Source organism: Sesamum indicum, linkage group LG14, assembly GCF_000512975.1.
Source record: "Sesamum indicum cultivar Zhongzhi No. 13 linkage group LG14, S_indicum_v1.0, whole genome shotgun sequence".
NCBI lineage: Eukaryota > Viridiplantae > Streptophyta > Magnoliopsida > Lamiales > Pedaliaceae > Sesamum > Sesamum indicum.
The window spans coordinates 4,257,483-4,271,882 of record NC_026158.1 but is presented as its reverse complement, the minus strand read 5'-3'; the positions used below and the strand labels follow the sequence as shown (position 1 = coordinate 4,271,882).

Below are 14,400 nucleotides of genomic sequence, written 5' to 3'. Positions count from 1 at the left end.
ATTGTCTACGTATATATTTATAACCTGTTTTGTTGGATCTATATGTTATTCTGATGGGATTCTCTCCATCTCTTTTCATTTCTTGGCATATCAGCTAATGGGGCTTGTGCTGAATCTGGGAATATAGGCCTAAATGGTTATCAAGTTACAGGCAGTAACAGAAGTTCCAGTGGTTTTCTGCATCCCCATCATCAAAGCCATCCCAATCCTCATCAACCGCCCCCACCTATGCAAGGTGTCAGAGGATACAATGTTAATGTCCCATCACAACTGGCTAGCGCTTCACGTCGTATCTCGACCATTAGTTCTTCAAATACTGTCATCACTCCGTATCAGGATGTTGTAGATGCCAGGCCTACATTTCTAGCTCCTGTACCACCAACTGGTTTTCGGTTGTATCAGCCTCATCGAAGGGACATCATACTCGACTCAAGTGCAAGGCACCAGACCCTTCCTCACTTGAGAGTTTTGCCAGAAGATGTACATTCTTATTCCAATCCCCTTCCCTTCACTCCTTTGATCAATATTCCTGTTCATACTCATTCTTTGAGGACTATGCGTGGGAGTAGTGGTTCTGATGACTTCAAAAGTTATAATAATTGTGTTAAATGTTTGTGGTCTGTCATTTATAGGAAGCTGCCGTACTAGAAATTCCAGGCTATCATGGAGCGGGAGATTCTATTGATCAGCACAGAGATATGCGTTTGGATATAGATCACATGTCTTATGAGGTAATTAGGTGGTCACACTTGGTAGAGCAGTGCGTTGATGATTGTTTCTAATGAAGCTTTTTTTGTGTGCTAATACTCTATGAAGTTCCTGAATTTAAACTTTACATGACAGGAGCTTCTTGCATTGGGAGAACAAATTGGTAATGTTGGCACTGGATTATCTGAGGAATTCATTCAAAATAATTTGAAAATAAGAAATTTTACCTCATCGACTGCTGACCTCAATCTTGAAGATGATACTTGCCTGGATCAGCAAATCGACTTCTGTGTCATATGCCAGGTATTATATCTAATGATTGGGTTATCATTTTAAAAATGCCGCATTTAATATTCCAGCATTTAATCTCATAATGAGCATATTGAGGTCCGTATCTAACACAAAGGAGTTAATTTTTCTCTCTACTGCCTATATTACTGATTTTTCGGCCCTTTTCGTGTTGATATGCATGTATTACCAAACAAACCCAACCATCCCTGCCAACCCAAAAAAAGAGACCACTTTGATCAATTAATAATGATTACTTGGGGGTTTTATGCAGACCGATTATGAGGATGGAGAAGATATTGGAATCCTTGACTGTGGACATGAATACCACAAAGAATGCATAAAGAAGTGGCTGCTCGAGAAGAATACTTGTGCAGTATGCAAATCCACGGCCTTGAGCCACAAGGCGAAGGATTTATGAACAGAGGGCCGGTGTTATTGGAATATACCAATAACCAATTTAGCATTTTGGTCCTCTTTCCTTTATAATCCACAAGGAAAAGAACAGTTTTCTTGGTGTATTATATTTTTTTGTATATAGTTGCAGAGATGCGACTGGCTATTGAAACATTTGCTGGCCCTCTGTCTGTCTCGCAAACTGTACAGACTCGGTACATTTGTTTGTTCAGTTATGCATGAATGCTGTATTAGCTTCTGTAGTTGCTTTGCCTTCTCTTGTAGAGAACATGGACAGCTGAATGTTGAATGGAGAAGGCAGGAATTTGTGAATGTTATAGTCATATACCGATGATTGTGATTGTATTGCGCTTGGATGCTCGCGACTTGTCGAGAGCTGAAGCATATTGCTAGTCCTATGGTCACACACAAGGGATTGTCATAATTTCATCCCTTAAGCTATTGTGAGATATTAATAAATTGAAGTAACAATTACAGTGGTTTTTGTTTGGATTTGATGTAATTACATATCATATTTATGAAGTTTGGAAAGCAACATCCAGTTTGTCGCTAACCACCATTAAGACATGTCTGATGTTGTGATCATTTTGTCTCTCTGTCCTTTCTATATTCATGTTACCAAATTCCGTTGGGTTAATTACATTTAATTTTTCTTTGAAAATGTAAAATTTTGCTTTTCCTTAAAGAAATTTTAAAATTATATTTACATTCCCTCAAAAAATTCACACTTAATCTTTTTTTGTTAGAGTTTGAATAAAAAATATCGATGTCAGCAGTAAAATCATTTACTGCTTATCTAATTTTCTCACTTAACGTGTAATAATTTTGTGCCTATGTACAGAAATGTTAAGTACAAAAATGAGAGGTAAATGAGTGTAAATATGCATGGGAATGTTCAATAAGAAGTAAATATTTTCTTATTAGCATATTTATTTCTTTTATAAATACAAAATTATATATAAAAAAATTAAATGACGATAGATTTAAAAATTTATGAATTTTTTGTTTTTTACCAACGGTAAGATTTCTTGTTCAACTCTAACAGAAAGGCATTAGGTGTAAACGAAAAATATTCTAAAGGAATTTAAGTTTAATTTTAAATTTTTTTTGAAAAATATAAATTCGCATTTTTATAAGGGGTGAAAGTGTGATTAATCCAATCCCATAAATAGGACTTAAATGCAGTTTACAAACCTATGGGACTTCAATTTTCAATTAGAATAACCTTCAAGACAGATTATCCTTTAATTGAATTGCAAATCCAAGAATCACAGACTTGCATAGTTCTTACTACATTATGCAAGGAGCAGACGATGTCTAAACAAAACATTGTAATAATTTTGGTTAACAGCCAGAAAGCAAGTTGTGAAAACAATACAAATCCTCAAGAGTCATTAAGTGAAACAATACAACGTAGGAAAGCCAGGTAAAACACCACAGAACTGACGTTCGTTTGACCCGTTGCTAACTCCAAAAACTGATGGCAACCTCACCAGTCACCGAGAGGAGAGAGCAACCACAAACGAACGCACTGATGGCACTATTCCTTTAAATCCAATCTAATGCCCAGTTGGCGCCAATTTTGTGATCATACGGAGCAGCAACTGACCTTTTTCACAGCCGACACATCATCCTTTGACCCAACATTTATAGTTTCCCCTTTGGGCAAGGCTGCTGGATCATCACCAATATCAAGCGCTTTACGACTGACCACGTGGTATATTTGGGTGAGTGCTTCTGTGAAAGCATTCTCGACATTCAAAGACTCAAGGGCAGATGTCTCTATGAAGTAGGTCTTTTCTGTCTCAGCAAAGGCCGCACCGTCCTCAGTGGAGACAGCTCGTAGATGACGTAGATCTGCCTTGTTGCCCACAAGCATGATAACAATGTTTTGGTCCGTGTGATCTCGGAGCTCTTTTAACCATCTTTCAACATTCTCGAATGTGACGTGTCGAGTAACATCGTAAACAAGCAACGCACCAACAGCCCCTCGATAGTAGGCACTTGTTATTGCGCGGTATCTAGAGGCCCACAAAATACTAAGCATCAAGAGCTTGTACATGATTGTAAATAACAAACAGCAGAATAGGAGGCACATATTGTTTTTCATCCTAATCCTATCAGTAATTCTGCAAACTGCTCCCTATTCTTCAGGAACCTGTCAATGTCTCAAAGATGGTAAAAATAACTGCAGATTCAGTTACTTTGCAAGAGACTTAGAACAGTTTTTACTGTCTAAACACTAAATTAAACAAGCATTTTAGACAAGTTGATCAATCAATCAAATCCCGGTATCTTTGATTACAACCTAAAGACCCCAAGTGGCTTGCAGGAACAGAGCGACAAATATTATCAGTAAAATTGAAGATTTTGTATTTAACATTATTACCATATGCGGCAATAGTCCATCACCCTACATTTGTAACGGTAATTGCAGCAGGCATTCTTAAACTACAGCCACATCATCCAGATCAAAGAGCCCAGAAAAATTCAGTGTCAGGAATCTCACTGCCGCAAAGTTCTAAACATAGCAAATTAACAATGGCCCAAATGTTCCTACTTCATGAAAAACTTAACGCTGTCTCGAAGTTCTAAACCCAGGCACATTTTGCTCAATGGATCTGTTGTTAACTTGCAAGCGTTAGGAACTATCACCAATGTTCCTCCAATCTCAATATCCATAAAACAGTAATAAGTAAAATAGAGAGTAAAAATAAGCACTATTCCTCGCTCCCGGCGTTAACTCACACGAGCACTACAACCCTAATCCCCCCATTCGAAGAGAAGAATCAGAAACAATTCCAATCTCTTCATCAATCCGTACAGTGAAACCAGAAAACGAGAAAAACTCAAGCATTTAACGTGTTAAACAAACAAAAAAGAACAAAACATAGTATTACCGTTCTTGACCAGCGGTATCCCAAATCTGAGCTTTGATAATCTTATCATCGACGCGTATACTCCGTGTGGCGAATTCCACGCCTATAGTAGACTTGGACTCTAAGCTGAACTCATTCCGAGTAAATCTCGAGAGCAAGTTGGATTTACCGACACCGGAGTCGCCGATCAGCACCAGCTTGAAGAGGTAATCGTAGTCGTCGTCCGCTCTGTAGCCCGCCGCCATGTCTGCTCTACACTACACCGTATGTACGTATACAAATACGTAGCTGCTGCTGCGTACGCAAATCCAGAGCGAGATGTTTTTAAGGTTTCAGCGTCATTAATATGTGAGAAGAAATGGAGTGGAGATAGAGAAATTGGTGGCGGTGGAGAGAGAGAGAGAGTTATTAATACAGAAATGAAAAACAAAAGGCGCAGTTACGGCGATTCATTTATAAGACCAACTTTTTACTGTTACGCTCTTCTTCTCTCCCACTCCAACATATATTCACTCGCCACCTATCATATAATTATACCTAAACTCGTACTAGTTTGAAAGATTATTTAACATTTTTTATGTTAAATTTCGTCTAATAAATAAATTTTTTTATTAGTTAAAATTTATTAAATTTGTTGGTATTTACTAAAAAATTAATATTTACCCTCAATTGATGTATTACTAACTTATTGCAAATCAAATAAATTTTTTTATCATCCAAACTACTCTTATAACGATGAAAATATCCTCCTCACATACATTAACGCGTGAAGACTATGAGGATGATTTGATCATAAAAGGACTCACCTTACATGCAATAAATTAGTAATGAGTCAATTGAGAATAAAATATGAAAAAAAATTTAAAAATATAAAATCAATTGTTCAGTTAGTTAAAAATAAGTGAGGGTAGCTAAGGGGGAGGAGGGCGAAGGTAAAGGGGAGCGGGAGGGAAGCTAAAGGGGGTGGTGATGGGGGGAGGGCGGCGCTGGTGACGGTCCGGGAAGAGGAAAAAGGAAAGAATATTATAAATACGGTCCGGGAAGAGGAAAAAGGAAAGAAAATATTATTATAAATAATATATTTAATGTATGATATTAAATATACACATATATGTGTATATGATGCCCAGATATAAGAAGGGAATGTGTGCTATACCGTTGGCCAGCAAAGTTGGAACGAAATGTTACCTATGCATCATTCACGTACGTTGTTTCTTAAATGTAAGAACTTGGTTTGTTTTTGTTGTTTGACGCGGATTTTATGCTTGGATCTTCAGTCAAGTCATATGTGTGTTGAATTTTTATTCTGATTATTTGATTATAGCATGAAAATACTAGTGATGTATGATTATTGTTACAGCAGCCTTTTGTTATTTCACCTGACAACTTAGGAAGAAAAAATAGTGCATTATTCTGTACAGGAATGTTGTTGGAGTTGAGGCAAAAACTGCAAAACAGAATTGATTTCTCAAGTATTCCTCTTCAGAGAGTAAAATCCAACAGAATTGAGAATGTGAGTTTGTAAGAAAGAATAAAGTTCCATATCATTTTCCTTCTCTATAATTTCAGTGGTCTTCACGACATACTTGAAATGTCGCCCGTAAATATGTGAAGCTGCTGCTGCTTTGTAGGTCAAAAGCTTCAAATCACCTGCGACTGTAGAGATAATAACAAGCAAATGAATGTACATATTCGAGTTATGTAAGAAATAAAGAATAAATACTAGAGAGGTTCCACGTAGAGTTTCCTCAATGCTAGAGTAGCTATCTGGCCGGCATCAGTACCTCTTTTCTAAAACGAGTATTTGTAGTCCCTCATTTAAGTACACAAAAAGAAACAAAACATACCCATTTATACTTATATGCAAAAACCAAAATAATTGAACTAATTGTTTGTAGAAAAGAGAACCTAATCAATCCGACTTTTTGTACTAGTGTTAGGACCCCGAGTTGCTTAGGAGGGGGCTTGGAGCAGCAGCTAAATCCTGAGTAACTGCCCATCGTTTTTATCTCCTCACTCTTAACGACTTCTTGTTGGATAGTCCAGAAGTTCTTTCAACAACCTCAAAGTTGAGTTTTATACTCTCAAAATATGGTAGAATACGCTTAGTCATCCACCTCAGTATGTTTTGTTTCCCATACGGTTATTCATCACAGGACAAGCTTTTATGAAACACGATGAAGAATAAGGGGGAATAAACTAATGAGAGAAACAGAAATGTCGAATATGACTTAGGGACCAAACGAAGTAGACTTTAAAGCCCAATTGATTCCTCCACAGAAAGGCGTGAAGCTGGATGGTACTAAAATCAGTGAGAATTTAGAGGTAGAAACTTGGTAGTGATGAAATTCACAAAAAGCATGCTTCAGGAAAACCAGAGTTAACTGTGGCCAGAATACTCATTTAACGAACAAAAAATAATAATAATAATAATAATAATATCCTTATACCAACAGTAGACTTCTTATTAATTGATCCAACTAGGGGTGATCAAAAAAATTTCAAAATTGCCAAAACCAAACCGAGTCAAACCATTTATTATAATTTGCTGAACAAATTAAAATTTCAAATTTAGAGTAAAACCACATCGCATCGATTTGGTTTTGGTTTAGTTTTGAAAAAACGCAAAAAAAATGAACTGTTATATAAATTATTTATTTAAATTACATATATAGAATATTTTGATAAAATTAGTTGTTTAGAAGATTTTAATATTCAAATTATAGAAATGTAATCAAATGTGCAAATTGCAAACCCATGTTTATAAATGTTAGATTTGGCTTCTCAAAGTTATTAAAAATACAACAAAAAAAAGGGACAAAGGCAACAAGAAAAAAACCACAAAAGCCCACAGTTTTTTTTTTTTCAAAGGAAAAATAGAAAAAGAAAACAAAAACTGAAGATGAGAATCGGAGAACGTCTCTTTCAGACTCTCATATTCAAACTTCTCAAGCTAAGTCCTTTACTTCTTATCCTAAATTTCACTTGTTCAACTAATTTTTTCTTTTCTTCTTTTCTTTCAATTTGACAAATTATAAAACAGCCAATTGCAATTTGATTTTAAAATAACTTAGGAAAAATCGAAACCGCACCATGATCACCCCTGGATTTAGGGGTCCAACATAGAAGAAAAATCTAGCTTCGGTGGTAAGAAATAACAACCCAACAAGCCAAAACTGAATACCTAGCATAAGTCTCTATTAAGCAGAACCAAATAACAGCTAATTGAGATGCAAATAAATGGGTTTTTGATTACCTGACTCATTATCTGAAATCAGGATCCTGTCATGGAAATGGCGATTCAGCCACCATCTGGAACGTAATCTCCAAGTTTTTCCAGATTCACCATTGGTGAATAAATCTGGAATCTTGTTAGAATGATCTAAATATCCTTCATTGTACCGATCACTGCCACCAAAACAAGTCGAAACTCTATCTCCTTCACATTGAGAAAGTTTCAAAAAGCAAGATGCCAATTCTTGCCATGTCTCACACATTCCATATGAAGCATCTAAGTGTAAGGCTATCATTTCCACCAAATTCTCCGTTTCATAATCTCCTGCAATTCAGTACACAAATCTCATTCAACCAACAGAAAAAGAACTCGGTTTTAATTTTTGGTGTATCTAGAAGAGGAGATTATATTAAAATGACTTCAGGTCCAAAATAAGCAAGTCCTGTGGCCAATCTGGTAGCAGTAACCAAAGCAGTAGCCCAAACTGACCACTAGCCCAAGTATTGATTTGGTACTTTACTTTGGGGGGGAGATGAACTGTTGGTGTCCAGGTGTTCAATTGACAAATCTTGTTCCCTCAGTTAGGTAGCAACATGGTTCTCACAAGGACACTGTCAAAGCTCTGAGATTATTTTTTTAGAGACTTTAATTAAGACTTTTCAGTGTCATTGTTATTCCAACCTATTCATAAACTAGACAGTAATGGTTATAAGATGACCAGCCTCCCTTCTGTATTGACACAGGGCAAATGGCAACTTCAAGTGACAATTTTTTCACTAACTGTAAACCACTTAATTTGATATGCAAAATACAAAAAAACATGAAAATTAAATGAAAGGCAAAAACCAAAAAAAAGGAGAAATATGTGAATGGAGATCGAAAAAGAAATCAAAACCAAGAAACATTGTATAGAGGACCTTCCTCTTATTTTTGTTTTTGGAGACAAGATGCACAAAATTTGTGTACTAGGGATGCACTCACAGATTTATCGAAACAGTATACCTTTTAGAGTAGCATTCATGAGTGCCTATGAATTGAGAGACACATTTGCAATTAGTTCAAACTGATAGCTTACCACGGCGGTGCATCAGTACAAGTCTTGCTAAGGAGTCGTTGCATGTTGGATCCTTCTTTAAAATGTCCTCAAAGCATGTACAAAGTTTGACAAAATTGCCACTATCAAAATGCTCCAAGAGACTGGCTTTCAATCTACAGAGGAAACATATTCTTCAAACACAAACAGATGTATACACATGCATGATGTTTGTGAAAAGAACTTTGTGTGCAAGTTTCACAACCACATATTTGGGAACCTTAAAATATTTTAATTGGTCTTGGCCATGCATTCAGATATTAGGTTTTTAGAGGAGACAGGAAATCATTTGAAGGGGGGAGTGTAGACGAATATAAATTAAAAGCCCTCCATCTCCAACAATCGTCACTGAAAAGTGAGTATTCACATTGATCTGTGATTCATAGAGGGTTGTCTTCCACGATTTCCAGATTCAGCATATTTGAGCATCATTTTCTGCACTTTTACCAAGATAAGAACAAAAGTGTGGACAGATAATCGGTGTTAACACTAAACATAAGACTTTTTATCTAGTATAATTTTGCACACCTCAACTCTCAGAAGTCAACCGTCAGAATGATCAACGAATTTTCTTTTATTCAATATACCTATTCAACTTTTAGTTTCCGTGAATCTTTTTAGCAAGGACTTCTAACCAAGAACACAGAAAAGAAGCCATTACCTTAGTTGGAGTACTGTATCCGAGCTATGAAATAAAGTTTCAAGTTCATTAAGGGCTTCATGAACCTGATCTCCAAGAAGCAGCATCTGAAGCATGAAACAGAAAGTGACAGCCTTTAGAACACATGGCTTCAAACAAAATCAAAAAATGTTCTTGCTTAGGACAAAATGTAGCTATCCAAATTGGCAAAGTGATTGCACCTATGGGTTGCTAATATATTACTGTCACTTTTCCCTTCGTTTTTACATATCTTCTTTCATCCTTAACATTTTATTCTGAAAAGTTTACAGACAGAGTTCAGCACCTGTAACAAACAAGTGCACTCAATCATACAAGAAAGAAAATGCAATAGCATGATATTGCCGAGAAGCAAGTAACATATACAGGTGTACTTCTTTATGATGATACAACTTAAAGGCGAAGAATTAATGTTCCAGCATGACATGCCCAGTAACTGAAGTAACTTCAAGACTACAAGTGTACATCATATGAATGATTCAACTAAAGGCTAAACTAGGAATGTTATATGGAACATAAAAAGTGAAAAGAGGATAAAGTCAGCAGATTTGTTTTCCAGATACCCTTAATCAACTCAACCTCTGCATCAATCTTAAGACTCACGCGATAAACGAAGATGATTGCGTCCAAGCCAGGTTTCAAATGATTCTACTTTATTATCAGACAAAGGATATATAAGAAAGATACCCTTTTAAATAATCTCAATCATTTCCATTAACATAGTAGGAAGTAGGTATATAACTGTTAATTCTGTCAAGAGCTTTTGTAGAGCTACTGGCATATTTTAATTGCCATAATTATCCAATACCATATATTTCATTTTATGTCAGCAACCATCAGTTGCTACCAAAAAATTATCAAGCATATGAAAGACAACCAAACAGGGACGTTATGAGGCCAACGTTACAAGATAACAAGAAGGAGCAATTGAGAACTTATAACTATGGGATGACGGCTGAACTTATGATTTATTATATCTTAAAACAATGATTTCTCCAAAAGAAAAATAGAAGCCACATTTTCATTATTAGAATGAACTTACAGGCATTCACAGAATCTCAATCATCAAAAGACTTATGGTTTACTACCTGTATTAAAGGGTGGAAGGCCTCAATTACTGGTGGTGTTGAGTAGAGAGCAGCACGTAAGTGCTTCAATGCACTCTTATAGTAGTTGTTATGCAATTTCCTGTGCATATACACGGCATCCTCCACGTTTTCATGAGAACTCGGCAATTTTATAGGCAATAGCCATGGAGGTAGGCCTATATCTGGACAAAATAAGATGAAGTTAGCTTACAGAAACTTCATAAACATATCTTCCAAAATATACCAAAACATTACACCTTGAAGAAGCAAGTAGATCTCTAAAGCTGCAGGAGCTCACAAATTCAAAATAGCAAGTTTGTCTACTAAGGCATTTCTGAGCATACAGTTTGGTCAATCATAAAATATAAGATGCATAAGAAGGATGATGTTGCAAATGTAAAGCATCCCTTAATCTACCACACTAGAATAGTAGAATACAATTTGCATTGTAAAGATTCATTTCCAGGAAACTATAACGCTACCCTACTTCATTCTGTTTGGATGGGGGTGAGAACAATTTCTAGTGATGGTAAGAAAAAATATTAAATGTTAGAATAACTATAAGAACAGCACATGGTTTCACAACAGGTTCCAAACTGATGAAAAGTAGATAGCATGGACTAGGAGAATAGCATACAAGTCCTTAAATTGAAAGGGGGACAGGAGGACAGAGAAACACTGAATTTTCCCTATAAATCCAAAAGAAGGGGAGGGGTAGATTCTGGACTGCGATTAAACCTGATGAGCTACAGCTCATAAAAGACGTTGGGAATAAACAAATTTATGCATTTCATTTGAATACATAAGTTTCTTGTGCTGATTCTTGCTGCAGTTTTGAGGTGTTGATGTGGTAAGTCACAGATATAGATAAATTAGCAAACCACAGAGAGTTTTTCCTAGATTTGCATCAAAGAAGATGCTGTAGCTCCTCAAAATACACCTTTGAGCAGTTCATGAGTAAATAGACAAGAAGACAGTCACCTTGATTGTAGAAAATAGAGGCATGAGGAAGGTCGCTGCTATAATTAGACATCGAATAATCACTATTTCCACTTGCCTCGGCTGATCTCATGTAACACCCTTGGGGTTGAAAACTGGTATAAGAAGTTTCTTTTTTCACATTGTCATCAACATCCATGGAATCTTTCTGCTGATCACCATCATCCCCAACTAGGTCTTTATCATTGGCAACAGAGGTGTTCGAATCACATTGTAAAGGAGAATTGGCTCCCCCTGCTTCAACAGCATCATTTTCCTTAGAATAATCAATTGGCATGTGAATACCATTGACAGGAATTTCTGATTGTTTATAGGTGCCAGATGAGTTGGGCTCTGTCAATTGCAACTCTTTTGGAATTCCAGAATACCACAGCTGAGAAAATGCCAGGCCAACAACCAAATTTGCAACAGGGTCACCATCAAAACCACGCTCCTGCATGAGACTGATCAACAATGTAGGTAAAAGAAAATAATAACTAGCAGCAGAATATCCTGCCATCAGAGTTATTTGAAACAAGACCAAGTATATTAACATAGACTTCGGAGTTATACACTCTCCAGATCCTTCAGTTGGAGAGAGTCGGAAGTTGGAACATCTTGCTAGAATATGGAAGTTGAAGGCCATATAGAACATTTGAGATCAGAGTTCTTAGAAGCAAGACCAAGTATATTAGCATAGATTTTGGAGTTCCCCTTCCAATTGGACAGGTATATCATTGTCTTGAAGCTATTGCAAACTGGTAAATGTGGAAACAAGTAACCTTACCAAAGAGCAGCTTGATGTGCATCCTCCATGCTTCCACGTTTTAGACAAGTAAGAATGAACTCTAATTGCACAGCAAACCTCTCCTGTAATCAGAATCTTAGCTTAGCATATCAAACTAGTTTTGGCCTTCACATAATGCATCTAGAATTTTCAGTATTTGTATAAATACATCAAGAACTTTGGAACTGATCTTTTCCACCTATGCACACACAAGGCAATTACCTATGAACATCAACAAGTTTACAAATGCAGAAATCTTTCTTGGATCCTATAAAAAAAACTTTGCAATACCGAATTAAAATAAACAAGATAATAAAGATATAAACATAGGGTATGCAGTTGATTCTCATTTTTTCATGATTTGAGACGGGAATTATATAGCAAGTCTCTGTAAGAGAGCATGCTGGGGGTAACAACCACTCACCAAAAGAACAAAGAAATGTATCGTACCTTCGTTGACCAGTTCTTCAAAGGTCCAAGCTTTTTCATCCATAGCTCATAAACACTCTGGATTTTCCTTGAGCTGATAGTTTGACCTTTAATGTGACTGAGAAGTTCCAATGCAGCCTGCAGAAAATTGGTATACGAGCATTTAATATAGGCTATAGCACATAGGTGTCTAGGAAGGATTATAACTACAAAATTTGGTAACTGAACATGTAACAGATTGACTAATTGGAAAAATAATAAAGTAAATAGAAGACAATAAATACGACCCCTCAATTACTGTAAGTTGCACAAAACTCATTTCCCAATTACAAATTCTTGAGAGCCACCCCCAGAAAAATTTACAAGCTAAGAGAAGGGCTCGTGATTGGAAAATTTCATGATGTGAACGAATAGCAAATGCCATGATAAGATTAACAGATACCGAATACTTGGCACGGTTTCTTGAGAGAGATTGGTCTTTGACAGTCCCTTGGAGCAAGACACTCAATACTCCACTCGCTTCCGCCCAGTTGTGCCGCCGAATGAGCTTTTTGAGTAGCCGCCACAGCCTTTTCCGGTGCTGAGACCGCAGGCTTTCGCCCCCACATTGCAAACTCCCAACGCCTTTCTTCAGGCAGTAGCTGGGCTTATTAACAGCCAACAATGCCCCTTTGATTTTTCTTGCTTTCGAGGACGCTTTCGCGGAGCTCTGGTTCTCGAACTCGTGAAGTTCTCTGGGGGCTTTCCGATTGATTTTTGTCAGCGTTTCGCTTTCTTGGTTCTCGTGTTTGGGTTCCGTTAAAGGCTCTTCCTCCATGTGAAGGGCTTCAGGGGAAGGAGGATTTTATAATTATGCAACGCCGACAGCGGTAGAGGTGGAAGGGACGGCGGAGTAGGAGGAGGAACTGCCGCATGCGGAACCCTGAAAATAAGCCGCCACACCTCGCGAGTTTCAATTTTATACCCTCCCACGTTTCAAATAGGAAAATGGCACTTCACCCCTCCAAAGTTTAGTTTTATTATTTCGACCCCTTTAAATTCAAAAATTTGTTGTTATTGCCCAAAAATTGAAGAGTTACTGCACTTTGGCCACATTCAAGTTGAGGTACATCTTCCATTGTGTTAAATGCATATTTTTTTTTTAATATATACTTTTATCTATCTATATTAATATAGAAATAATAGATCATCCGCAATCACAAACGGTCGTTAATAACACAAATGCACTAATATTTTGTGAAGTTAAAAATGCATTTCAATTGATAAAATAACTAACTTATTCAAATTTTCAGATTTTATATTGATTGATAAAATAGTTTTCTTTCTTCGTTTTTTTCAAGATAATGTATTGATTTGTATATTTCACTCTTGTTTATAACATATTTTAGGGTAAATTATAACTACCTCCCATGAGATTTGGCATAATTGCTAATACCCCTTATTGTTTGAAAAAATACTATAGCCCATGGATTTTAACAACCGTTTAACAATTAGCCAAATTTGTTAGGTTTTGCATCTAATCGTTTTTTTTTATAAGTTTTTAATTTTTTTTTAAACAAAAAAATACAGCAAGGGCAAAGTCGATAATTTCATACCCGATCCAATGATTACATAATTTCATCAAACATCATGGGGTATTAATAATTTTCCAAATAACGAGGGGTATTCATAATTATGTCAAACCTCATGGAAGGTCATTGTAATTTATCCTATATTTTAAAGTGTGAATCATTGGTTATTATATGCACGCAGGAAATATGTATCACAAAGGGTAGTACTTTTGTAAAGAAAATAGGTGTTGTAGACACTAAGTCACAAT

General features: G+C 36.4%; 3 protein-coding genes across 3 annotated transcripts; 1 reads left to right on the top strand and 2 right to left on the bottom strand.

Annotated features, from left to right (window-relative positions):
• LOC105176962 (probable E3 ubiquitin-protein ligase HIP1) lies at positions 56-1,903 on the top strand. The gene is made up of 4 exons (XM_011099959.2): positions 56-480; positions 633-731; positions 844-1,011; positions 1,271-1,903. The coding sequence occupies exons 1-4, from the start codon at positions 229-231 to the stop codon at positions 1,415-1,417; spliced, it is 666 nt and encodes a 221-aa protein (XP_011098261.1). The 5' UTR covers positions 56-228; the 3' UTR covers positions 1,418-1,903.
• On the bottom strand, positions 2,657-4,748 carry LOC105176961 (ras-related protein RABA1f-like). Its single transcript, XM_011099957.2, has 2 exons — positions 4,314-4,748; positions 2,657-3,434 (listed from the first exon to the last, which is right to left on the bottom strand). The coding sequence occupies exons 1-2, from the start codon at positions 4,535-4,537 to the stop codon at positions 3,002-3,004; spliced, it is 657 nt and encodes a 218-aa protein (XP_011098259.1). The 5' UTR covers positions 4,538-4,748; the 3' UTR covers positions 2,657-3,001.
• LOC105176960 lies at positions 5,737-13,518 on the bottom strand. The gene is made up of 9 exons (XM_011099956.2): positions 13,024-13,518; positions 12,603-12,719; positions 12,153-12,235; positions 11,369-11,829; positions 10,388-10,569; positions 9,282-9,367; positions 8,603-8,736; positions 7,549-7,851; positions 5,737-5,948 (listed from the first exon to the last, which is right to left on the bottom strand). The coding sequence occupies exons 1-9, from the start codon at positions 13,396-13,398 to the stop codon at positions 5,761-5,763; spliced, it is 1,929 nt and encodes a 642-aa protein (XP_011098258.1). The 5' UTR covers positions 13,399-13,518; the 3' UTR covers positions 5,737-5,760.

Bases quoted from the DNA above. Each gene is read 5' to 3' on its own strand.
- LOC105176961 (XM_011099957.2), bottom strand. From the start codon at position 4,537: ATGGCGGCGGGCTACAGAGCGGACGACGACTACGATTACCTCTTCAAG. The intron at 3,435-4,313 runs GTAATACTATGT...GTGGGCCTCTAG, and splicing joins GATACCGCTGGTCAAGAACG to ATACCGCGCAATAACAAGTG.
- LOC105176962 (XM_011099959.2), top strand. From the start codon at position 229: ATGCAAGGTGTCAGAGGATACAATGTTAATGTCCCATCACAACTGGCT. The intron at 732-843 runs GTAATTAGGTGG...TTTACATGACAG, and splicing joins TAGATCACATGTCTTATGAG to GAGCTTCTTGCATTGGGAGA. The intron at 1,012-1,270 runs GTATTATATCTA...GGTTTTATGCAG, and splicing joins ACTTCTGTGTCATATGCCAG to ACCGATTATGAGGATGGAGA.
- LOC105176960 (XM_011099956.2), bottom strand. From the start codon at position 13,398: ATGGAGGAAGAGCCTTTAACGGAACCCAAACACGAGAACCAAGAAAGC. The intron at 12,720-13,023 runs GTATCTGTTAAT...AATTTTCTGCAG, and splicing joins GAAACCGTGCCAAGTATTCG to GCTGCATTGGAACTTCTCAG. The intron at 11,830-12,152 runs GTAAGGTTACTT...ATTGTTGATCAG, and splicing joins GCACATCAAGCTGCTCTTTG to TCTCATGCAGGAGCGTGGTT.